Source organism: Varanus komodoensis, unplaced genomic scaffold (assembly GCF_004798865.1).
Source record: "Varanus komodoensis strain SLA01 unplaced genomic scaffold, ASM479886v1 scaffold1, whole genome shotgun sequence".
NCBI classification, from domain to species: domain Eukaryota; kingdom Metazoa; phylum Chordata; class Lepidosauria; order Squamata; family Varanidae; genus Varanus; species Varanus komodoensis.
Genome location: NW_025335268.1, coordinates 13,862,644 through 13,889,741, shown reverse-complemented (window position 1 = coordinate 13,889,741; position 27,098 = coordinate 13,862,644). Strand labels below are relative to the sequence as shown.

The 27,098-nt window shown below is 38.3% G+C and overlaps 1 protein-coding gene across 2 annotated transcripts in view; it reads left to right on the top strand.

The window, feature by feature from the left end:
- Positions 1-24,415, top strand: part of DNAH8 (dynein axonemal heavy chain 8) — a 171,388-nt gene extending 146,973 nt beyond the window's left edge. For both annotated transcript variants that reach the window (XM_044443121.1, XM_044443208.1), the window contains 16 exons: positions 62-314; positions 416-606; positions 3,610-3,731; positions 4,264-4,382; positions 4,574-4,776; positions 6,113-6,186; positions 8,229-8,381; positions 10,987-11,142; positions 13,471-13,587; positions 15,460-15,561; positions 16,045-16,205; positions 18,238-18,394; positions 21,221-21,373; positions 22,456-22,645; positions 23,415-23,536; positions 24,128-24,415. In XM_044443121.1, coding sequence (XP_044299056.1) covers positions 62-314; positions 416-606; positions 3,610-3,731; positions 4,264-4,382; positions 4,574-4,776; positions 6,113-6,186; positions 8,229-8,381; positions 10,987-11,142; positions 13,471-13,587; positions 15,460-15,561; positions 16,045-16,205; positions 18,238-18,394; positions 21,221-21,373; positions 22,456-22,645; positions 23,415-23,536; positions 24,128-24,415 — 2,561 coding nt within the window. The remainder of the gene's footprint in view (positions 1-61; positions 315-415; positions 607-3,609; positions 3,732-4,263; positions 4,383-4,573; positions 4,777-6,112; positions 6,187-8,228; positions 8,382-10,986; positions 11,143-13,470; positions 13,588-15,459; positions 15,562-16,044; positions 16,206-18,237; positions 18,395-21,220; positions 21,374-22,455; positions 22,646-23,414; positions 23,537-24,127) is intronic.
- The last annotated feature ends 2,683 nt before the right edge of the window (positions 24,416-27,098 follow it).

Below are 27,098 nucleotides of genomic sequence, written 5' to 3'. Positions count from 1 at the left end.
GAGGGAGGGAGAGAGAGAGAGAGAGAGAGAGAACATTCCATCACTTCATTATGCTATTTAGGTTCTTTGGTGGATGATGAATCATTGATTGGAGTTTTGAGGACGACAAAACAGACTGCTATGGAGGTATCAGAAAAACTGGAAGTTGCAGGAGAAACTGAGAAAAAAATTAACACTGCACAAGAGGAATATCGTCCTGCTGCTACACGAGGAAGCATTCTTTATTTTCTTATCACAGAAATGAGCATGGTCAATACTATGTACCAGACCTCACTAGCTCAGTTCTTAAAACTGTTCGATCAGTCCATGGCTAGGTAAGAACATGATGCCATCTCTAAAGAACTTGTATCTTTCTGCATTCCATACAATATTGATATTAATCTAATTGCATGCTTGCTTTGTTTTCATGCCTTAGATCTGATAAGTCTCCAATCCCACAAAAAAGGATCTCAAATATTATTGAGTTCTTGACATATGAAACCTTCACATACTCTGTGCGAGGATTATATGAAAACCACAAATTTCTTTTTACACTACTTCTGACATTAAAAATTGATCTTCAGAGAGGGCAAGTCAAGCCAAAAGAATTCCAGGCACTTATTAAAGGTAATTATTTAGTTCTGGGTTCTTTCTACATTGTTGCAAAGGCTTGTAGTGGATACACATTTTGCATTTTATCTTTATTTTGTATTTTGCTCTTTCTGTATGGTAGACTAACTAGAATGTGGGCAGTTGCTTTTAATGCCATATAGAAAAGGAGACTCAGGACCAAATCTGCTGATGATCTATTTAGATCCTCATCTAAATCAGGCTTATCTGCTCTGTACTGGTTATTAAAATATGTATAATAACAACTTAAATTGGGATTAATAGGCTTTTAAATCTTTTTAATGCTGCCAGTCTTGTATACTTTAAAGTGCAGGTTAACACAACTGAAATAAAGAAGCAAAATTTGTGCACAAGAACATGTAGGATTGCAGGCTAAAAGCACGCATGTACTGTACCTTATAACAGCCTTATCCAACCTGGTGTCCTCCCAATATTTTGGATTACATTTCCCAGCATTCTCGATCATTCCTCATGCTTTCTGGGCCTCATGGAAGTTGAAGCCAAAAAACTCTGAAGGACAATATGTTGTGGAAGGCTATCTTAGAATATTCAATTTTTAATAGTAAGGTACAAGTCAGACATAACAAGTTATGACAAGTCTCCAACTTGCAAACTCTTTCCTTTCTGTTCTATACATTTTGAGAAGTAGACTGAAATCTTCCATTTCTGATTATACCTCATGATGTCTGAAGTCAGGGAACTATGATTTGTTTAGACAAGGAGTCAGTCTTTGGGATTTCAGCTTCTGAAAACCTCTACCAGCATGACCATTGGTCAGAAATTTGGGCAGTTGAGAAACTGCTTTTGGAGAAGCAGCCAGAATGGGAAATCATGGTTTTAGTTAACTAAAATGTGATTGCTACATGCTTTGAAGGAAAAGTTGTTACCTACAGTCCTTGATATGGATACTTTTAGAGAAAACTTATGTTTATTTTATTTAATGAATCAACTATTTTCAAAACTTAATCTTTATACAAGTTCAATTGAAGAAGGTAATGTGGTAGATGGAGCATTGTCTGTGACAGTGTAAAAGTTAGTTCAGACTTTTGTATTAGTCACTGAAAAAGAATCTCTTAAAAGAAGAAATTAATAAAGGCAAATCTGTGCTTCATACCAAAATGTAGAACCTGTCCATTATGCATTACCATCATAGAAGTGAGGAGAATGAATTTATTTGGTAATCAGATATAAGTCTATGAAACCAGGACAATTAAAAGTTTGTAGCAAACAATAAGTATTGAAACAATAATAATTGCAAAAAATGTTTCCATTTTATTGATATTGAGGATAATGGAAGGAATGTAGGCATTCATCCTTTATGCTTTCAATTTAGTTTTATGAAAACAGAATACAAAGGCTGCCAGTTTCCATGCATTAACATTATTTTTCGATTAATATTATTTTTGTTTTAATGATTATGATACTTTCCTGCAGCCTTCATCAGTCTTGCCCCTCCAGATGTACTAGACAGCAAGTCCCATCATTCCTAGCCAGCATTGGCCGTTGGCTATGTTAGCTGGAAATGATAAATGTTATGTGCCAAGACATTCAGAAGACACTAGTTTGGAGAAATCTGCTTTACTGGTTAGGGGGGTTTTTTTGTAATGATTTCAAGGAAGGGTGATCCTAAAATCCTAGTTTGCCAGGTTCTTGTTGTGCCAGGGATAAACTGGCATTATAACATACTCAGAATGCTGTGCACAGCCAACAGTACACCAGTAGTGGTAGAAACCAAAGCTAGTATGTCATGATATCCCTGGCAAAGCAGCCAGCTCCTAACAAATTATATCATTGTGCACTGACAGCACCCTCATATTGCCCAGGTTTGGAAGGTACAGACCATTGCATGATGATGACAATTGAACAGCTTCCCCGTGACACCCAGCCCAGTACCATATACCTTTCAAGCCACTGGAAAAGGGAAAAGCACACTTTCTCTGCCCTGAATGGAGAAACCAGAGGCTTCAGTGAAAAACCAAAGCTACATTAGCAGGCTCACGTGTGGTGTCTTGACCACCAGCACCCCCATTATGTATGTGAGCAACTCCCAGGAAGGGTGCCACATCCTTATGTATTCATTATTCATTTATTTCATGTCCTGCCTTTCTACCAGAAAATAGCACTGACAGCAGCTTACAATGAGCTATGCAAACAGCTGTTTGCCAGCACAAGGGTATTGCCACACCAGTTAACTGCTTACACAAGCATAGTGTTGCACCACAGCAGGTACAAAAGGGGATCAAGCCAAGTGAGACTTTATTTCTGTGAAGGTAGAGTAATAATTTAAAATCTGCAAAAATGTCTCAGAAGCTACAAAAGATTTATATATACTTCCTTACAGAAACTTATTTGAATTTCCTATGAGTATTGGTTGCAAGATTTCCAGATAAAAACATTGCAGCCTTTTAAGCCTATATATGGAAATTTAATCCTAAATATATTCAAAAGAAGACGCACACATTAAAAAAAATTATTTATTTATTTATTTATTTATTTAGGGAACTTCTATGCCGCCCCATTCTCTGAAGCCTCGGGGCGGCTCACAAGCATAAATAAATAACATCCTATAAAACAATATAAATATGACAGGGGCATAGGATTCTAGTTATGTTGCACTGTCCTAAGCAAGTTTATTTAAACATCCACTTCACTGGGCTCAGCAGAGTTTACTCCCCAGTTAATAATAAACATAATGTTATTTATATATCACCCAATAGCCAAAGCTTTCTGGATTATATTGTTTGGGTAACAGCTTTATTATCTCTGCCAAAGAGAGAAATACTTTGAAGAACCTGCAAAGGATTAATACTAATTTCTCCAAAGAGTAGAAACTGTTATCTATAGAAGGTTCTGAACAAGTGATCTGTGTACTGCATCAGTATTCTCACTCTGTTAGTTGATGCAGTAGAGTTTGCAATTATTTCATATTCTAAAATTCTAAAATAAATATTAAACATAACATTTAAATTCTTAATCATAATAATAATGGTTTTCATCCAGGAGGTGCAGCGCTAGATCTAAAGGCTTGTCCTTCGAAACCATTCCGGTGGATTCTTGATATGACATGGCTGAATCTAGTGGAACTGAGCAAACTACCACAATTTTCAGAAATTTTGAACCAGGTGGGTTGATTGCCTTAATATTTTTTGTTCCCTATATCATTGCACTAAGTTTTCATTGGATCCATGTATTGGGCAGGTTATTGTTGTTGTTGTTGTTGTTGTTGTTGTTGTTATTAGAACATTTCTATGCCGCCCCTTGCCGAAGCCTCAGGGCAACTTACAACACAATAAAATACAATACAAAAATAACAATATAAAATTAAAATTAATAATATAAAATAAATAAAAAATATAAACGATATAAAAGAAGTTATAAAAGAAAAGTTATAAAAGAAAAGAAAAGACGTCGCCCTGGCCAGATAAATAAGTAAATATTGTTAACAATTAAATGAGACATGGCCATTAGTCCCTGTATTTTATAGTTTTGCATCTTAATGATATATTATCCACTTGCCTTATGATAAGTGGGCATACTAAAATAAAGTAGCATATTTCCCATGCTGCAAAGCATCCTCCACCAAGCATAGCAACAGATTAAGTCTGTTAAAATCATGACGAACATTTTAACCTATAATCTTTGGTACATATTTAGATCTGTCGTAATGAAAAGGGGTGGAAGAATTGGTTTGATAAAGATGCTCCAGAGGAAGAAGTTATTCCTGATGGATATAATGACTCACTAGATACCTGTCGCAAACTTTTGCTTATCAGGTAAGGATTGGCAATAGTTTTGGAATTATTTGTGTTGCAGTCACTCTTTAGCTTTCTCCTAAGAGTGTTGTGTTTTAGTAACTATGTTACATATTTTTTGTGTAGTCTATAATATTATTTCTAAGGAGTTATACTTATGAATAAAAGGGAATGACATTTAATTATGTCTCTTTGGTTATGTTTGTTCTTAGATCTTGGTGTCCAGATCGTACACTTTCTCAAGCCCGGAAGTATATTGCAGATTCACTGAATGAGAAGTATACAGAGCCAGTTATTTTAAACTTAGAGAAAACATGGGAGGAAAGTGATAAGAAGACACCTCTCATCTGTTTCTTATCCATGGGTTCCGATCCAACTATCCAGATTGATGCATTGGCCAGGAAACTGAAACTGGGTATAATTTTTTAAAACAAGAAATTTTCAATAGCTTTCTTTTCAATAACTAGGAAGAATCCTGTTCTGCCTTTTGTAATAATTCCATGAACTATATAAGGCTTAAATTGTATACGACTGTTTTGCTGGTTCTGCTTTTAGGCTTTCTAGTGTCATGGATTTAAATTACAAGAGCACTGAGTAAAGTGAGGCACTACAGAAATTCCTCTAACTATAAAATCATTTTGCCAATGGCACATATTACCAAGGAATATTATTAAATCTCTTCAACACTTTTAAAATTCCAAAGAGGAACAAAATTACTCTAGCAGACTGGGTTAGGATTTAGTAACTGGTTAACAATCAGTTCTACACTTCTTGCTTGGGAATTCCATTGAAAGCAATAGGTCATACTCCAAATCATGTGGTGACTGAATTACATCATGGCTGAAGTCCAGTGCTTTAGTCCACCAACAGAATAGACAGTGTTAATGGAATGGATTCCCCCTGGAGCCCTTGGTACACCCCCAAAATCTGCTCCTGAAGGTTCAAGACCCTTCTGAATGAGGTCTAGGAATGGTACAAGGGAAAAGGAAGAGGAAGTTCCATTGTATGAACAGAAGTCTGTTCCTATGACATTGGATTTTATCTAGTGCTTAATGTTCAGACAATCCAGCAATACGCATCCATGGTACTTGGGGGAACATACAAGAGAAACCACTAGTATCTACTATAGTTTATCCTGGAGGCAAAAGTCTTTTGTTGTGTTCTTTCTGAACACCCATTCTCAGTCAGGCCCCTTAAGATGTTATGGTATTATTACTCTGATGAGCCTGAAAGCATATGGTGCAAACAAGGTATCTTAAATAGCATTTGCTCCATTCCTTTGTGATACAGTCTGTTTCCTCCAATATAGGGTTGGTTGTAGAGGAATATAAACAGTTACTACTATAGTAAACATCTATGCACAGTACTATAGAAGGTAACTTTTTCTAAAGGGTCAAAGATCACCTCTGGTTTAACTAGTTGACATCCAAAGTATTTCACATAGGCAAATATTAAAATAACTTGGTTAAGAATAAAAGGCATGCACGTAATTCAGTTGTGGCAAATGGAAAACATCACAAAGAGGAATAAAATGAAAGGAGTACATTCAGCAAAGTTATAACAAAGGTATAGCCCTGAAAATCTGATGAATAAAAGATGGAAAGGATTCTTCAGTAATGATTAAATCAAATTCAAGAATCAATAAACTGAATTAGCAAAGAAAATTCTTCTTATCCTTTAAAGATATGCCTGCTTCTGAGAAAGCCAATTTATGGAATTATAATAGCTTTTTATCATTTCATTTGTTGTAGAAAACAGAGCTATATCTATGGGTCAGGGACAAGAAGTTCATGCACGCAAACTAATTCAGATGTCAATGGCACAGGTATCTTTATATGCTCTTGACAAAGTAGTTTGGTTTTCCTTTCTGGATCCCTTGTGCTTTAGATCCCCACCACCATTTCCCATTTGGACTCATTAAAGTTTTGTATGTGTATGCAAAAATATTTTGTGTTTAAAAGAGAGCAAACCTATGATCACTTACTTGAAAGTGAATTCCATTGAACAGAAGTCTACTTCTGAGTAAATATGTATTGCTTGCACTGTTTAAAAAAGTGTGCATGTAATTTATTAGGAAGCTAGATTGATTTTAAGAGATATTACCATGGCTGGTGTTTTATGCATTAGTGTTTGAAATTGAAATAATTTTTGCTGGATTTTATTAATGTTGCTTCCACATTGGACTGGGATGTTTCTGTGACTTTAAATAATCAAACAATGGAAGATACATTTTCTAAATCAGAGCTGGAAGGAACATTTCTCTCTCTTTAGAAAGGATCCACTAAACAACAAACCCATTGACTAAAACTTGCAGAAACTGCCCTACTAGAATTTTTATTACTACCACAAGATGGCAGTACGACTTTATATTGGAAATTAGCTGCTTCTCTTTTTTTATGCAACTCTAGTTTTTCAAATCTCAAATATTCGTATTGAAGGGAGGATAGAGTACAGTGGTGGAAAACCTATGGCACGGTGGGCACGCAGAGCCCTCTCTGTCGGCACATGAGCCAAGTCGACCCAGCATCACCCCAGTAGCTAAGCATTGGATAACAGCGCCCATAGGGGCCATGTGCATGCTTGGAAAGGAGTAGTGCCGCCAGGCAATGATGTCACAAGCCACAATTCATTAGCTACAACTCGTCCGAGCTTTCACATGGCCGGTCATTGCGCTGCCAAGCATATATATTTTTTGATTGGACTGGATATGAGTTGTTTTTTCTAAACTAAAACCTCAGTTTTCAGGTTTTATTGCCGTGTTGGCACCTTGCAATAAATAAGTGGATTTTGGGTTGCAGTTTCTGCACATGATCTCTAAAAGGTTCACCAACACTGCATTAGGGTTAGAAAAACGAGGTGTCCTGGTTGATAGTTGAACTGTGTTTAGAATGGGCCGAAATAATGAGCTGTGCAGGAAAAGCTACTCAAGGAAGGCTTTTTCGAAATCGCCCTCTTTTCAATGGAACTTTCACCCTCTATTAGGGTGAGGGGTGTGCACCAGAGTAGGGTTAGGGTTAGAAAAATGAGGTTTCTGGGTAAGATTTTTATGGTTGGAATGTGTTTGGAAGGGGCTGAAATGATGAGCAGAGCAGAAAAAGCCACTCAAGGAAGGCTTTTTCAAAATCGCCCTATTTTCAATGGAACTTTACCCCTATATTAGGGTTAGGGGTGTGCACCAGAATAGGGCTAGGGTTAGAAATATGAGGTGTCCCGGTATGATTTTGATGGTTCGAATGTGTTTAGAATGGGCAGAAAAGATTAGCTGTACATGAAAAGCTACTCAAAGAAGGCTATTTGAAAATCGCCCTCTTCAATGGAACTTTACCCCTGTATTAGGGCTAGGGGAGTGCACCAGAGTAGGGTCAGGGCAATGGTGGCGAACCTATGGCACGCATGCCACAGTGGGCACACAGAGCCCTGTCGGCATGCGAGCCAAGTCCCCGACTCATCGCCCCAGTAGTCGAGTATTGAATAACAGCACACATAGGGGCCATGCACATGCTCACAAAGGTGTAGTGGCGCCAGGCGATGGTGTCACGAGCCACAACTCATTAGCCGTGACTTGTCCGAGCTTTTGCATGGCCTGTCAGTGCACTGCCAATTTGCACTGGCTGCTTGTTTGTTTGTTTTTTTTTCTTAACTAAAACCTCAGTTTTCAGGTTCATTGTAGTGTTGGCACTTTGCAATAAATAAGTGAGTTTTGGGTTGCAGTTTTGGCACTCGGTCTCTAAAAGATTCATCATCACTGATACAGCACAAGAAACTAATGTAAACGTCTGTCAATGGAATCTTCATACATGGTTGTAGCTGTTATTTGTAGTATGCTTGCAGTATGCAGATTGTTTAATCAACTATTTTTGAACACAGGGTGGCTGGGTGTTACTTCAAAATTGCCATTTAGGTCTAGAATTCATGGAAGAACTTTTGGAAACTCTGCTTACTGCTGATATACCTGATGAGAGCTTCCGAGTTTGGATAACCACCGAACCACATGATAAGTTTCCAATTACTTTGCTGCAGGTTAGTTAGATCTGGTACACTCAAGGGAGTTTAGATAAACTGTGTAGATAAAATGTGTGGTAAAACAAGTAAACAAGGGAAAATACTGCTTGCTTTGAAAATTAAACCACCAAAAACCTAAAGACTAATTGCCAGTCCTGTGAGAGTCATCTGCTTCTGGTTGATTCAACAAGAGAGATAATCTCCTCCTAGTCTATCCTGCTCTTCCTGTATGCGGACCTTCCAGTAGACTTTTCCATTCAGATTGAGATCCACACCAGCTGATCTTCAGAAATGCGACTGTGCTTACATTTTCCAGGCTTCTCAGTGCTGATCTAGCAAATGAATGTCATCACTCTTTGGTAGCAGCTTATGGATCATTGCTACCTTGGACTAACACAGATAGTAGGTTTGGGTCTGTGAATGTGTTCTTAGTGGGATCAGATTAGCAATGGAATAAGTGAATAGATTCAGAGCAGCGCTTTAGTGAACGGGACAGATACAGTGGTACCTTGGCTCATGAACTTAATCCATTCCAGGTCCCTTTCATGACCCAAATTGGTCGTGAGCCAAGTCAAATTTCCCCATAAGGTTCGATGTAAATAAGGTTAATCAGTTCTGTAACTTTTTGTATCACAAAAATTTGAAGCAAAGTGACAACAACAAATATCATGGCCATCTCCCCACCACCACCCCGAGCATGAGTGCAGTCATCTCCCCCCCCCCACCCAGCACAACCGCAATTGCGCCCATGTTCCCTGCACAAGTGTGACCACGATGGCAGCCATAGATGGGTGTGATCATGGGCGCACTTGAGGGGGAGACAGGCGTGATCGTGGGCGCACTGGAGGGGGAGATGGGCACGATCATGATCGTCACCCGATGCAGAGTTTGCCTGAGGCAAAATTTTTCAGAAATTTCTGTTTGTAACCTGATTTGGTCGTGAACTGAGGCGTTCATGAGCTGAGGTACTACTGTACTTTTATTTGCAGGAAGACTAGAAATCCAGCAAGGACTACCACTTATCCAAAAAGGAAGCCATTTTGCCAATGTCACCCTCACATACAGCTGCCTGCATCACTTCCCACCCTGTTCTGGAGTATCCTCAAACCTTTTGAAGGATTTTTGAAGTAGGGCTTTTCCACAAGTGGGAGTTGCCATGAATTCAGGACTCTTTCTCTCTCTCTATGCACACACACACACACACGGAAAAAGGAGCAAGGACTCAAAGGCATGCTTATTAATTCCAAGTGTGCAGGAGCAGGATATGTTGCTACAAGCATTAAGGAAAGGCACACTGTACATGTTAAGAGATTTCCCATTGTTATTACTTCACCTATTCCAGGACTCTCAGCCTTGGAAGTGAAAACAGATTCTGTGGCTAAATCCTTCTAAATCCTGGTATGAGAGAGGAGGGAGCTGAATCATGGGAACATTGCTCTCATTATTCTTCTCATGGGAATAATGAGTTTTCCAATTAATAGAAGGGGATTGGAGCAACAGAAAGACATTTTGTAGAAAGTTTGTGTTTTTATAAATATTTACAAGTTTGGTTATGATGACTGAAAGCATATGGGGTAGAGGTTTGATATTATAGAACAGGCCTGAGATGATTTAAATAAACTAATGGATAGTCATGAATGAGTGGGAAAATGTATGCAAGCAAGCTAGTACCTACTGCATTTCTCCCAGTGAACTAAACAAGTAGTTCTTCATGGTCGCTGTGTATCACACATATAGGCTCTGCACCTCTGTGGGGCCTGTTGTAGGGAACTTTTTCCTAGCTAAGCCTGTTTTGGTGGGAGCCTTGCCCTCCCCTCCCCCTGGCATATATAAGAGAGGCTCCTGCCATTTTCCTCAGTTCTTTTCCGACCACCATTTTGAGTGCCTTGGGTCTTTGCTGGTGTATCTCTTGTCCTCTTGTACCTTCTAGAATCTTCCATGGATCTTTTCATTCAACAGTTCATTCCACATACTCTTCTTACTTATTTTTGAAACTACCTTTCCCTATCTTTATTCAACCCCCACCCCCCAATTCTCCTATTGTCCTCTCTTTTTAAATTATTATCTCAACTATCTATTCTTCTCTCTCTCCTCAATGGTACACAAATGTGTTCCTAGGTTGTTGATAATGACGTCCAAACCCAGAACTCTATGTTTTTGGGAGAGAAACAGCCTAGAGTTGTAACCTAAGAACAAACAATGGTTACAACTCAGCCTTTTTTCCCCCTGCATCTCAAAATACCTAGGTTGTCCATTGTTGAATCATTTACCTGGCTATGGTAGTAACAAACAGGTGATGGAAAAGCACACACACACTTCCACTGATTCAAAACTATTCATTGTTTAAACAACCCATGGATGATCCCTGACGTGAGAATTGTAACTATGAGACAATAAATATGATACACGGAGGATATATTCAAATCCAATGGGACTGTGCCAACACTTTCTTAACATAAAGTCATAGATGCATCATTTAAAACTTGCACACCTGAACCAAAGTCTCAGGTTTGTGTAACTGTACAATAACATTTCATATCTATACCCATTGAACTTTAGCTTTAAAAACTATATGATATCTTTGGGTCAAATGAAATATTTCTTTTCTCTTTTTATATGTCAGTCTTCAATAAAATTCACCAACGAACCACCGCAAGGTGTCCGAGCTGGTTTGAAAAGAACATTTTCTGGTATAAATCAAGACTTGCTTGATGTCAGCAATATGCCTATGTGGAAGCCTCTTCTTTATACAGTAGCTTTCCTGCACTCCACTGTTCAGGTATTCCAAACAGATTGTAGATTTCATCTTGTGCCTAAAAGAATCATCCTACTAGGATGTATGAAAAATAGCCCTCGCTACTTAGGGCTTCTCTGGACCAGTGTTTTTCACCCTTTCCACAGCTGGAGACCAGCGAAAGCAGGAAAACCACCTCAGGGACTGCTGAGGGAGAAACAAAAAGCATCATACCCATAATACAGTATTCTGTGCATTAGTTTCCAAACACAATACCAAAAAAGAAAAAAGAAAATTCTCCAAAACAACCAGAAACCAAGCAGCAAAAAATCCCAACAAAAGAACAAAATACCAAAATCAGTGCAGTGTGGCTCCCAGCTGACTCCCAGTGAGCTGTCTCTCCCCTCCATGGCCCCCTGGTAGCACTGGAGCACCTCCTCCCCCCGTGAATATGATGCCAATTGAGGAAGAGGTGGTGGAGCACAGCCAGCCCCCGCACTGGTCCATGGCGAGCAAGATGCGCCCCCACAATGGGCCAGCAGGAAATCTCCTGCAGACCAGTGCCTGTCTGAGGACCAGAGGTTGAAAGCTACTGCTCTATACAACTACTGCGTCTACTTTCGATTGTGCCATAGCATCCAGATGTGATCTTTACAGAAAGAGCCCCTCCTTCCCTGCATTTCCACTGTCTCATCTCTAGGTGGAGATATGCTACAGCAGAATAGCACATAAGCAAAAGAAACTCTGCCATTTTCCCAGTTCTAACATAAAACCCTGTTTTCCTCGTTCTAAAAGAGCCAGAGAAATGCTTTCAATAAATAAACCAAATTGGAGGATCACAACTTTCTCAAAAGAGGCCATAAACAACTGTGAAATCTACACAATAAATCTTTTGTGCAGAAAAGCTCTCATTATGGCACACAGGCTTGCTTTATTTATTAGATTTATATGCTGCCTTTTTTCTTATGAAGAACTCAAGGCAGCTGATATAATTCTCCTGCTGCTCTCAAGTCTTATCCCCACAACAACCCTGTGAGGTAGGTTAGGCTGAGAATCTGCAACTGGCCCAGAGTTTCCCAGTTGGCTCCATGGTTGAGCACAGACAAGAACCCAGATTGCCTGACTCAGTCCTGCACTCTCAACTACTACACCACTCTGGCTCTCATTAATATTTTTAATGTAAGATAAAAGCTTTACATTGAATATTCATCCTTCTGTTTCAAATGTTCCCATACTTGGCTTCAAGAGATTAGTAATAACCTATTAGTTTTACCCTTCTAATGATAACTCCATTTCTTCCTTGTTCTTTATTTATATTGGGACAAAGCACAGCAACTTACTGTTACACAAAAATAATGCTGGAAAATATTTTCACTTAAGCAAGAAAATGCATAAATCTTTTATGAAGGGACATCAAGAATTAAATGTAATAATATGTGAATGGGATGTGAAATGGTCACGGTATACCAGCCTTCTCCAACCCGTTGCCCTCCAGGGATGTTTGGAGTCTGAAGGAATATGGAAGTTGTGGGCCAGCACCAGGTTACAGAAGGCTATACCATTTCATGCTTTTCAAGATACATCAGCTCTTGGGATCCTTCCTTCAATTTCCTGACATGCTAGAGCTACAGAAAGTATACAAACACAACCACCTTGCACAAGCCATTCAAAATTATTATTAACTTTTATATTGATTTATATGTGTAAAAGCCATGAAGGTAGTGTGCAACTATTTAGAATAATAAAACCTTTTTAAAAAGGAAAATGAGAAACATTAAAACATAAAGGGCTTTTCCACATGAAGGGTTTGGCTGCTGCTTTAATGGGGTTTCTTCCATTTTCATTGTAGGAGGAAGAATGTTTCCTTTACACAGTCCCCTGCCAGGGGGTTTGTATTCCTTGCCTGTTTTATATATTTTATTAACCAACAGCAAGGTGGCACTGTGGTATAGCTGTGTATAACTGAATTACTGCTCAGCACAAGGCTTTTTTCTAGATTAAATTTTAATAGCTGACCATGTGGTAAAGAAGGTTACATGATCTCTGGCATCAAAATCCACTGAGAAGTCCAAGAGGACCGGTGCAGTTGCACTTCCCTCACCTAGGCCCCAGCACAGGTCATTCACCAAGGTAACCAAAGCAGTCTCGAAATAATAAATAAATTGTCCATTATCAATATTCTATCAATTAAACTAGTGTGATCTATCTATGTAAGGATAGTATGCTCAATGTATAGTATTACCTTCAAATATCAATAATAGAAGTGACCAATAATGGAAGTTAAACAAAATGCTATGATTAAAGACAAAGCAGTGTTAATAAATAAATGGATACAAATAATTCACAATATGTGTATATTTTTTCTTTATTAAGGAGAGACGCAAATTTGGTCCTTTGGGCTGGAATATTCCCTATGAATTCAACTCAGCAGACTTCACAGCCAGTGTTCAGTTTATACAGAATCATTTGGATGAATGTGATATTAAGAAAGTGGGTATCCATACTATTGTTATATCTTCTTTCTATTTAGATCAGTGCATCTGAGATCACTTACAAGCTTTGGGGGTTCATAAAGCTCACCCCCGAAAGAGAAGTAAGCTATCCTGCCTTCTGAATCTTCACTGACACAGTTTAAAATTCTAGGCAGAGAGTAATTCCCCGTTTGCCTCCTTTCCACCCACACAATGTTGCCCCATCCTCCAGAAAATCAGTTTTGTTCAACTAGGAGAGGTCCTGTGAAGTATTTCCAGGTTTGGAGAGAACAAGAGCAGGGTAAGGTAGGGGAATGAGGTCAAAAATGGATTGGATTGGAAATGAACTGATGCATTTCCTGATTGGGGGGAAGTGGCTCAGCTTATTTTCTAGAGAATCTGATGCAACTTTGAAAACTGTCTTATGCTAAGTCAGACCTTTGGTCCATTTAGCTCAGTACCATTGACACTGACTGGCAGGAGCTTTCCAGGGCTTCAAGTAGAATTCTTTCTTAGCCTCAGCTGGAGATGCTGGGAATTCAACCTGAGAACTTCTGCATACAACTCAGGTCAGCTCTACAATACACTTTTTGTATTGGTACTTTGCATTGTGAAAAATAACCTGACCCAAGGAATATTCTTCAACTTTATAACACACACACACATGGTAAGTTGCCAAAATTATTCTGCCATTCTAAAGCCTCCAAATGTTACCGTTAGAAAAATGACACTCATTGAGCTAATAATGAGCAATGAAACTTGGCCTCCATAAATCCATTTGATGAATTCTGCAACTGAGGAAAGTTTCAAACTGATCCAATACAGATGCAAGTTAAAAAGTGTGGAAAATTTACACATTTATAGTTTTTACTCCAAGCTGCAGCTCTACATAGTATATAGAGCTTATATAGAGCTTTGAAATTCAGGGGTAAACTGCTGATGTACTTTAGCTAGGCTTGTCGCATAGGTGTGCCTTTCATTGGGTTTTTGAAATTCTGACTAGTGGTTTGAAAGTTATTAAGGTTTTTCTGTCCCACGAAAGCCTATGGCAACAGCTGCTGACAAGGTTATGTCAGACAAGAGATAAACTGAGAGATTGCATTTCATACTTTTATGTCTTTCCAAATGCACACCCATTTGGAGGATTATGAGGGTATTCAAAAAGTTCCCAAAGGAAGGAAAGGGTGTCTCAGAAACCAGGCCAACATTTCCTGCTGTACTGTGCTGTGCAGTGACACCAAAACTACTTTGGTAATGTAGGACAGAACATTGGCTCAGATGGAATCACATCAGTAAGTAAGTTGAATATGAATGAGTGCATACAAGTATATGTCTATCTCCACTATGTTATTCTGGATAGGATTTGCATGCACGCATACATTCCTGCTGAACTAAAGTTAGCTCAAGGGACTCCAAATAAGAGTGACAGGGCAACATTTGTCCACACTGATATCACTGTATAATCATCTTACTGGTTCATGCATTTCCCTATGTAATTAGCTCTGGTCACATGGTGGAGAAATGAACCCTTATTCATTTCAAGGGGTCTTCTCTACATAGGGATAACATAGGATAGAATCCACAATGAAGTCTTCTAGGATTAATGTAGGAAATGTTGAAAATCATATTTTTGCTAATAATTTTCAGCTTTCTGGGCTAGTAACAACAGGTTATTTTCATTTGCTTTCTATTTGGGGGAATGGGATTTCTTGGAGGAACATTTCCTAAAGCTTCTCAGTTATCTTTGAGGTTTACACTTTAAATCTTTGGAACAATTGGTTAAAGTAGAAGAGACCCACAAATGGTCTCTGAGCACAGGATGTACCACTGCAAGTGATACGGATAATGAGTAAATGCTTGCATTTGTAAGATTTACTGTTCTTGTCTCTAGGGAATATCTTGGAGCACAGTCCGATACATGATTGGAGAAGTACAGTATGGAGGCAGAGTCACTGATGATTATGATAAGCGTCTTCTTAATTGTTTTGCTAGGGTAAGAAACTGTGATCAATCAGTTCTTAAGTAAAGAGGCTTCAACTGAAAAATAGTCAACTTGCAGTTGACCTAAACTGTGGAATTTTGTTAAAATATAAAGATTTTATTAGAGACAACTATTGCTTGAATAATCTGGTAAATTAGAATTCTTTGATTTAGGAATTTGTATTTCTTGTAAAATTAGCATATTCAAACCAGGTTGTGGCTAGACTAGTTAACAGATTATAATGCCAGTACTTACTTTCTTTTTAGCTGCTCATGTAATAAGCTCATAGCTCACACATTTGATGAGTAGAATTGAGGTGGTGATATACACTGGTGCTCTTCCTGATCAAGAGAGCTTCAGCTGTGGTGTACTATAGAAATGAAATGAATAAATACCTAGTTTCTGTCATCTTCATATTTTCAAATGTGAGTTCCATATGACCATACTGCCTTTACTGAAGGTTGTGGATTGTTGCCTTTCTTCTGCTTTGCACAGGTCTGGTTCAGTGAGAAGATGTTTGAAAGTACTTTCTGTTTTTACACTGGATATAAAATTCCAGTGTGCAAAACTCTGGATCAGTACCATGAGTACATTTCAACTCTCCCTGCAATGGATAGCCCAGAAGTCTTTGGCCTTCACCCTAATGCGGATATAACGTAAGTAGGTCTACCAAAAATGAAAATTTTCAGATATTTTTTTTCAAATTCTACACTATTTTAAATATCCTGAGTAACAAAGTATATTTTACTGGAATTTTTCACTATTTATGAACCCATACATTTAAAGAAGGCTGTATTGATGTTTTCAAGATTGAACCTGTAGTTCTGTTCATACTTATCTCGAAGTAAGTCCCATTAATCTGATGGACTCATACTCAGAACTTACTTCTGAGTAGACATGTGCTGGAAAGTTTTAACTTTAAAGTATAATTTTCAAGATATGATTGTACAATAAACAAGATAAACTTCCCTTAATGGTTTAGATTAATTTCAGTAACACTTTTAGTCTCATCCAATTGTACCAAATGGTTTAGCTGACATTTTTACAAACTGAAATTTGATTGAACAGATTGCAGAAGAATGGATATTATTTTGTTAGTTACCATGAAGCTCTTCAAATTTAATGATGGAATTTCAATCTTACCTGATAACCAATTCCATTTTAAATGTTATCTTTCACTGAATCACTTTTTCACCCTTAAATATATAGCTGGTTGTTTGTTATCTTCTGCTTCAAATAATTCATGACCTGCTACAGGAGATAATCAACCATCATTATATTTTATTTGTTTTTCTGTAGTTCCTGTGATTCTGTTACAAAGTATGTTATTTGCAAGATGTTCCTATGCACCATTTCTAAGACAGTTAAAAATTGAGCAAGAGTTTAATGTGCATTGTTAACAAGTTTTAAAGGCTTGATTCTCTAATGAAATCTTTTCTCAGTGGGTTCAAAAGTCTTCCTCTTGATACATTATTTGCACATTTTTCAGTCCTCAGCTGGAAGGGCAGAATCTGTTTCTTATATTACTGTTGAAAGACAGGAGGTGCCCATATCTGATAATTCAGTACTTAACAGCACTTATTATAGCCTTGACATTTGTATTATCTTACAATCCATATTACCATTTGGCCATTTAATTGCTATCTGGGCATAAGTATGCTTTCTGCAGTTACATCTTTCAGCAGTGCAGGATAGTGAATACTACTCTCATGAATCCTCCAACCTTTGGGGTTTCTGCACAGCAATAATTTGCAGATAATGTCCATAAACAGTACCTCCCATTACATTGCTTGGAATACTAGGAAACTTTCAAACTATCAGATTTTTGTGTAGTGCTTTACAAGCAGGGCCTATCATCCACCATGGACATCTCATCTAGGCGACATACCAGTTTTGAGAAAACAATGCCCTTAGAAGAAGTAAATGGCAGTTCTTTCCTCGAAAAACTGCCTCAGCAAAAGTCAACATCTGGGACAATACAGACACCAGAACCCAGGCAGCTAGGCTAGAGTCCAAAGTACAATCTAAATCTCAACCAATAGTCCAGGATCAGTACCAGGAGTAGAAGAGTAAGGTAAGTCCAGTCCAAAAGGCAAAAGCATGATCAAGCAAGCCAGGGGTCATGAAACCAAGGAAGCAATGTAGACTCGAGTGGGTACCTAAGGGCTGGAGCAGGAGTAAGAGCAAGCAGGGGCAGAAAACCATGCAGGAGCCAGGAACAGGGGCAGGATCATGAACAGGAGCAAGGTTCAAGAGTCCAGATCACAATGAACAAGGAGCACTGCAGCAAATCTGGGTTCTTTTGTTGCCGAGGATCCTAACATCTAATAAAAAACAGGTTCGGCTACTAGAGACACCAAAAAAAGGTGACAAAAAATAACCTGTTGCTTCTACAAACAGTTGTATTGGTTGAATTTCTAAAAATTAATCTTCTACAGCATCTTGGGATAGTTTCTTCTTATTTTTTGCTGCAAAATCTAATTGTACAAACATATAGTGTTTAGAAAAAGGTAACATCCTAGGCAGATTGCAAGGCTTGGTCCAACCGAGTTGGATGTTTTAGGAACTTCCTAGCCCTGGAACACTATGATCTGTGTTTCTGTGTCTTTCTAATGTGTACATTTCATCAAACTATTTGTTGTTCTCATAAGTTCTGACCTACTGTATATTATTTAAAATTCCCCTCAGGTATCAGAGTAACACAGCAGCAGATGTCCTGAATACTATTACAAATATTCAGCCAAAAGAAAGTGGAGGTGGAGTAGGAGAAACTCGAGAAGCTATTGTGTATCGATTAGCTGAAGATATGCTTGAAAAATTGCCTCCTGATTATATACCCCATGAGGTGACTGTTCTTAATTTTGTGTGCAATTTCCCCTAAATGTTACAAACATGAAAATACTAACATTGTGGCAGACTCCCAGGAGTATGCAGAATTCTGAATAAGTGAAAATGGCACTCACCTGCATTTTTGCATTTGGATGAGATAAAAAAACCAGTGGCTGGCAACACTAAGGGAGAGGGAAATTGCAAGTTAAAAAAAAAGGCACAAGTAGGAATGTGTGAGGAATTTGATTGTGTGCTGAAAAACCAGTGGATTATTACAATTTGGCTCCCTGGATTCTTGTTCATTAGGCCAGTGCTGGGACCAGCTCTCTGTTGTGTAAGTCAAGCTAGCTTGTGGACTTCTGTAAGATAGGCTGCAGTTTTCTTAAAAAATAAAACATTGTGGAAATTTGAGCAAACTACATGATTTGCACTATTTCTGCAACTTGAAAGCTGAAAACTATGCAGGTCTACCATAGATTTTGCAAATCTTGCTAGAAATATGTAGTTTCCAATTTCCAAATTGTGCATCTATACAAATTGTGTGACTTGCATTAATTGCCCACCTTAGAGATTCCATGGAAAGTCCCCCAATTCAGCCCTCTCTCAAACCCCTCCAATCATGTGATTGGAAGTGAGTGGGAATGCCCCTGAGCTCCAACAAGCCAGACTTCTCAGCATCAACATGTCACTTGGCGTGATCATGGGCCACATCTTACGGCTTTATTTGTTTCAGTTTACAAGTTTCAGGGTTTTCTGCTGAGAGGAATGGGTAGGTCCTGAGTGGATATAGATGCATCTAGGAAATGCTACTAGAGATCGAGCACATGAATTTACAACAATGTAAACCAGCATTTCTAAATGAGGGGCTCCAAGTGCTTCCTCTAGAGGACAGCTTTTTGGCTCCTTGCCCTCCAAGATGATATGGCATTTCTCAAGATTAGTTTTTTAAACTAAGAGGGTAGTATGCTGCAAAGTGAAGTGATTTTTTTGAGTACCATCTTTACTTGGGTTCATACTAGTGGCATTACATTTTGGAGGCCAGCCCATCAGTCTCCCTTGTTCTTTGTTTTTTGGACAAATTACTTTCCTTTAATCATGCCAGTTTGCCTTATGGGAAATAAGCATTTTGTGAGCCAGTCATTTCACTAAAGCACCCACATCGATTTCTCTAAATTCCAAATTTGCTAACTAACCCAAAAAGATGAGTGACTGATTTATATAATAGTATTTGCCCTCACTCTGAATGACTGAAATGTTTTGTCCTGTTTTGCAACCCTCTATTCCTATTTATTAGCTATCAGAACTGGAGTAGGTGTCTCCTTATATAAGGGATTGTTTGTGAAATGTAGCAACTTATTTCGGTTTAGCCATAAATATTTGGTTATAGGAAATCCTTTGGTGCTACATAAAGGGAGGATTAAAGCCTCTTTATGATATTAGAATAGGAATTTGGCTGGATGTGTATCTAATGGCTGTACCTTAAGGAAAAATTATTAGCTAATCAATTACCAATGAGAATGGCTCCCTTGATTCCATATATCACATCAAAGGTCATGTGCATCCCCAGATTATAATAACTTCTAACAACTGTGTGGATTAGTGAATAATTCTCTCTTTTTATAGTCAAGATGCTACAAACATTGGCACATCTGTGCTATCATTTCAAGATCCAATGGGTTCTTCAAGGGCAGTGAAAAAAAGAAACTTACAATATTCATCCAGAACAAATATGAAATAATAATACTGAGATTAAAGTTGTAATTTCTCCTTAAAAATCCATAAGGATTTATTAAATGAAATACATCCAATACTACTCTACTTCACATAGTTGCCATACTTAGTTCTCAAAATTTAATGGTTGCATTAATTGTTCACAATGAAGAGTTTACAAATCTTAAGTAAAATGTAAGAATAGAATAACTGCATTCTCTTCCTTTAACTAGATAGTAATTCCCCTTGTATATCTGCACTTAGATGATCATAAAGTCTACTGATTTAGATTGCAATCCAAGGAATGCTGTTCCCAGGCAGCCTCCCTGGAAATAAAAAATGGCTGCACAGAAATGCTTCATTAACTTCTACTTACTGTTGCCTTTTTTTGCCCCTCTTATGAATACTAGAGAGTTCTCATATAAGATGCTCTGGATTCTGTGATAGAGCTAATCACTTGATTGGTTTCTGTATTCAATCACTATTTTACTGGCTTTACTTCTATAATGTCCCACCAGGTACATGCATACACTATACCTTGATATAATCTTTTAGATAAATGCATTGAAATCTCTCTCTCTCCTCTGAAATGTTGTCATAACACCACATCAGTACCTCAGGCTAGGCACGTTTCCATGGAAGCTTCACTGATTCCGTGGAAGCTGTTCTTCAGTGAGGTGCTTTGCTCTCTATATGAGCTACATGTGCTGTTTTTGTGGTGCCCATGCTGGTCTATTCACATATTTTATTTAAATATTTTAGTGGGCCAGTCCTCTTCCCTAACTTTCTACAGTGACTTATACTTTACCTCTGCTCTTCCACACTTTTCTACTCCAAGAACATCTTCTACTGCCATCACAGCAGCCACTAGTGACTATGCTGGGTGCCTGTGTGTTTCTGGTAAGCAGGCTGGCAGGATTTTGTTTGGCTGCTATGCGTATTCCTCTTATTCCTTGCCCTGGATATTGTACAGCATCCAAATATTGCATCCTGCTCACTTCAGACCTACAGTAACTGCAGAACTGCAGAATGGCAGAAGTTATATTGGTGGGGTTGAGATGACTTGTTAGGAATAAGAGGTCCCGAAATGATTTATTGACTGCCTTGCTTTCTCTTGATTTCCTTTTTTCAGGTGAAAGCTCGCTTAGTGAAAATGGGCCATCTTAATTCTATGAATATTTTTCTTCGACAAGAAATTGACCGAATGCAAAAGGTTATCAAAATAGTACGAAACAGTCTCAATGATCTTAAGCTAGCCATTGAAGGAACTATTATTATGAGTGAGGTAATGAAATATTCTATTATATATTACAGCTAGGGATGGGCAGGCTGACTTTTTTGGCCTGCTTCTTAATTTTTATTTAGTGAACCAATATGCATATCAAAATGCAAGGTTCTTTGGGATTTTTACTTCTCCAAATTTTGCAATACAATTCTTTCAATAAAAATGCAAAAAAACAAAAGTGTGCCTTAAGGAGTTGTGTGGACAAACATGCACATTTTAGTGGCAATTAAAAATGCTTTGTATAACAGTTGCTTGAAAATCTGGACATATTAGTCAAAATTGGATTTAAAAATGCATCTATTAAGGCAGGTCAATTCAGAAAGCAAATAACCAAGCACAGCGGTATTAATCCAATACTGGATTGGATTAATCCAGTATTGCAGGTTGCAGGTAGTGGTCAAAGTGCTGTATTACTAAGCAAGTCAGAGATTTCCAAAAGAAAGGTCTGAAGCACAGCCAAAGTCCAAACATGGGAGAGCACTTAAACAGGAACAGAGTCCAAAATACAGCCAAGCAAGAGCCAGCAGCTCTTGGTCACAGGGCAAGTTCAGAGATACCACAAGAAACTAGAGCTTAAAGTAAAACATTGTTTCCAGCAGCTGGGAAACACTCCCTCAAGTTTTATTTAGTCAGAGCTTCTAGAGCTCATCTAGGGTGAGGAGGGTGTTGGTCCTTAGCCGCCCTTTGCTCTTGAGCAGTCCTCTTTTATAATTGAGCACTGCTTCCCAAAGGAACTCTGCTACCCAATCTCTTAAAGCAAGAATTTTCTCCAAGCCCAGCCACTTGCCCAGCATCTGGCTCAGAGGTGGGGCTCCTTGTCCTGCAAAAATAGACCAGCTATTTTCCTTGAGAGCCTAGACATCCCCTCCTGGTGGGTGGTTCTTTGACCCTGTCACTCTTTTGGAGCTCTTGCTGCTTGGAGGTGGAGGATTCCTCCAGCAGGGGGCATTGCATTAAGACTGAAAAATGAAAAGCTGAGAGAAACCAAAAGCAACATATTTATCTATCCCAGTGTCTACTCTTTTCAAAACTGATACATTGTATTTCAATTCCACAAGAGCACATTTTGTTTCTCACTTCAGAATTTAAGGGATGCGCTTGATAATATGTATGATGCTCGAATTCCTCAATTTTGGAAACGTGTATCTTGGGATTCTTCCACACTTGGTTTCTGGTTTACTGAACTTCTGGAGAGAAATAATCAGTTTCGCGTCTGGATATTTGAAGGGAGGCCACCTGTATTTTGGATGACTGGATTCTTTAATCCTCAGGGTATGTTTTAGAAGGGTAAAATTAACTGTTTATCATTCTGTATTTAACCACAGCTGGATTTACTCTGCTAGAGGGTACATGGGCAGCCACCAAAATATGTAGTGGCCTAAAATTTCACAATGAGAGAATTTCCATTTCTGATACCATATATGTAAATTAGAATTATTTATGTTACATTGACTTGAAAGTAGCATTTCCATTTATATGAATGCCTGAATGAATGTGGTATCCTTTTAGACATACATATGAAAGTATTTACCATTCTTTCTATAACTCAGACATTCCAAATGTATGGTTTCCTTTTAGAATTTAATGTTTAGAACCAGAACAGAATATATTGTAAGTTCTAGCAAATAATGTAAACTGTCTCTCAGATGGATGACAGTCAACCTGCGTATGTTCTTGTCAACCATTTCACTGGGGTGGGGTGGAATCCATGTTTGAATCTCTTCTTCCACAGTTAGTGGCCCATTTCCAGCCACTGAAGGTGATCTTCCACAATCTATGGCACCCAGATGCTGTCTGAGTAACCATAAGCTTATTTGGGCAAAAAAATCTTCAAATTCCTGGCATTTTTTAGCCAAGAAAGATGGCTGGGGAATCCTGGTAGTTGTTAGATTTTGTTTGTTTGTTTGTTTATGGTCTAAGCACACCTTGCATCTTTAGTGTACTTTTTAATACCATGGATGCTTTAGCCACAAAGCACTGCTGTTTGAAGACAAATAAAACATTATATTAATGTTGCCTTGTTCTTTCATTCTGCTTGCAGGGTTCCTAACAGCTATGAGGCAAGAAGTGACTCGAGCACACAAAGGTTGGGCTTTGGATACAGTAACCATACATAATGAAGTGCTGAAGCAAGTTAAAGAAGAAATCACAGTAGCTCCTCCTGTATGTATGACATGTATTTACTTTGGCAATAATTTCCAAACTACGTATACTTTGCAATTGTTCTGGATGCATTTTTAAATTGCCAGATTTTTTAACAATATAAGAAATGACAGTAATGTTCTCATTTACATGCCCTTCCCACCCCTGCCATCAGAGCACCACTACTAAGGCCGGATCCATGGAAAAGGGTCACACTGCTGTGGGGAGGAGGCCCCTGGGGGTGGATTGCCATGCCCACCTGGGCACAGCAAGATCAGGGTCCTGGAATGGCCTTCCAGAGACCATAAGATTGTGACCTAAAATTGCACTGAAGCCTTTTTCATAATTTATTCCATAATTGTAATCAATATTGTATTAGAGAGAGAGAGAGAGAGAGATAATTATTTTGACTCATGTTTCAACTCAATATTTGAACACCGTTCATTCTTACTTTGCAATTTTAAAAACTTTATAGATAAATTTCTTTACTATTTCAAACTTTCTTAATTATGCCATATCTTATACTGAAAACATTAAGTCACCAAAGTCATGCTGTAATTTCAAAAACAGACACATTTCTATGCATAATAAACACCCATCTTTTTCACACAGGAAGGGGTATATATTTATGGATTATACTTGGATGGAGCTGGATGGGATAGACGTAATAATAAACTCACTGAATCGACAGCAAAGATTCTTTTCACAATACTCCCAGTTGTGCATATATTTGCAATTAATACAACTGGACCAAGAGATCCTAAACTCTATGTTTGTCCTATTTACAAGAAGCCACGGAGGACCGATTTGACATACATTACTGCAATCTACCTAAGGACAACTGTATCCCCAGATCACTGGATACTTAGAGGAGTGGCCCTCCTGTGTGACATCAAATAAATACTGATTCTGTGACAAAACATAATGTGGGCTAAATCAAAAAAGGATATGAAGATTTACTTTTTGCTCATGATTAGCTGTTCTTTTTCTCTTTACATGGCAATTTCTGTTTGTTTTATAATTTCCAGCAATTTTGCCTTGTGTGGTTATGCTTTGATATTCTATCAGCTGTATTAAAATTTTACATGTCCACATACAAAATCAAGTTCTGAGTGTTGGTCTTATTTTACCTTTGCATTTGTCATATTTTGTTATTAATGGAGCCTAACCAGTCATGCCACTGCATTTAGATTTAATGGACCAGTCATTGGGAAGGTCATTGGAACTAGTCAGATTTAAGTCCAGATATATAGTTTAAACGGGCTTATTAATCAAGCAGCCTATCAGAAACCATTGAAAGGATCTAAATCTTAAAAGCAATACAAAACTGAATTGTGTAGCTCAGTTTTCTTTTAATTTTTCAAAAAGAATAGCCAATCAACATAATAATACTTGCTATGAAACTAGGTTTTTCACATTGAAGTCAATGGAATTAAAGACACAATCCAACCAAGATGAGTGGGAGCCTCTGAACTCGGAGGGTCATGTTAATCCAATGCACAGCATAATGGCCTTTTTCAGCTGTCTAGCAATGGCATTTCAGAGGGAGGAGGAAGAAGGCTGGACCGTACTGTGTACCTTTCCCCAAAACAGCACTTTTACCCACTTTCTGACCTGAGAGAGAATCTGGCACAGTGCTTTCTGCTCCTGTTGCAAAGAGAAGGAGAAAGGATTGATTCTCCAATTTCCAGCACATCACAACACAGCTCACTTTTTTTTGGTTTGTCTTCATGTCAGATGGTCACATCCTAACAGCCCCAACCTTCTTTTCCTTCTTGATTGTTCCTCTATCTTTAATGCTTTCTAGTCAATCCAGTCCCTCAAGGTGTTATTTCACATTAAAATAAGCATTTTTGCTGTGATTCCCCCATTTTTCTCTTTACTTTCTTCCTGTTGCAGAAAAGCAAACAGGCTGACAGACAGAGCACTCAGCCAATAGGGGCAAAGTGATTGTTGACATGCATGTTGCTAGGAAGTTGTGGGTGGTAGAGATTGGATGCTGAGAGTATCCCCTTCCATTGATGTTCTTTCCACAGTGTGTGGTGTGTGTTTTACCACAGATAGAAAAATAGAGCTGCTGGGTCTGGGCATCATGAGAAGCCATATAGCAAAGCATTGCTTCTCTCTATGGTTTCCAGAAACCAGACATACCACACTGAAATTCCATAATGGGGTTCAGACACCACCACAAACCAACAAGGGTAAAAAAAAACCACCATGTGAATTCTTCCATTGCCTAGGGTCTTAGGATCATTCCCAGGTCAACTGAAGTGAAAGCAAGACTAGTTTATGTAATCTGTAAATCACTGCCTATTTAAGGTAATAGTTGCTACCAATGTTATTGAGGTTGTTGTATTATTGAGATTTTTAGACTGAAAAGTACCCTTTCAGAAAAAAAGTATTTTCAGATGCTTACAGAAGTTGAAAGGCTAAATAGTTGAACCAATGAAAGATATTCTACTTGCCTGTAATAATCAACTCAAGATGTTTTTGTTCTTCATCTAACAATATGTGATGTCAAAATCCTTATGCAAGTTCCATAAATAAAATAAATAAAAAGTTGTTGTATCTAATGAGGCAGAAACAGAAAATTTTGCTTTTAAAAGTATACATAACAAAGTTGGTTGAACTAGGTGCTATGCCTATGACAAAGCAGACTCTATAGCTACCTCCTATTTCCTTTTGTAAGCTCGATATATTCCCAGTTCCCTATAAGGTACAATGCCCACAAAATCACCATAAGAAAATTAGGAATATTTACACATTAATTCCATTCACTTGTTTCTGGACCACTTGATTATATTCTGAAGCCAGTTTATACTCTGCTTAAAGCAATACATACTTTAGGAAAGGAAAGGAAAGGGAACAGAAATTTAGAACACAACCCGAGATCCTCAGGGAAATTCTATATAGTTACTTTGGCAGCATCTTCCTGCCTCTTCAGTATACATACTCACAGGAACTATGGATCAGAATTCTTTCAGTGCAGATGACATTGTGCAGTGCAGACACTGTGTTTTCCCATGAGTGCTTGGTACAGAAGGATAATTCAGCTAAGATTTTAGATACCCAGCAAACGCAAGCAGTTAATAAGACACACTGATTCCATGCCTATGGCAGGACTTTTATTCTCTTAACACAGGAGTAAAGCTGAAGTGTTGAGATCATTTATTCTCAAACCTGTAACAGTTCCATATCAGTTAATATGGAAACATTATTTCAGTGCTTCGAATGCAGCAATTTCCAACAACTTTAAGGACACTGAGCCTAATATAATAATCTTTATTAAGTGGCTGGATAAGATAATATATTTATTAGGAATCCTAATGTAGTTCAGATGTATACTCTAGAGACCAATTTCCTCCACTGGTGATTCATTGCGTTATAGTGATGTCACACACGCATATTCCGCATTATGGTGCCAAGTTGGGTCGCTTATGCTTTCTCTGGCACTGTGCTCTGGCAAAATAAAGGGGGGTGTACAGTCCCTGATAGTTTTGGGAGAAAGAGGAACAGTGCTAAAACAAACCCAATATGAGGTGTCCCCTGACCCTGCAGGACCATCCAAGGGGCCATGTCCTCA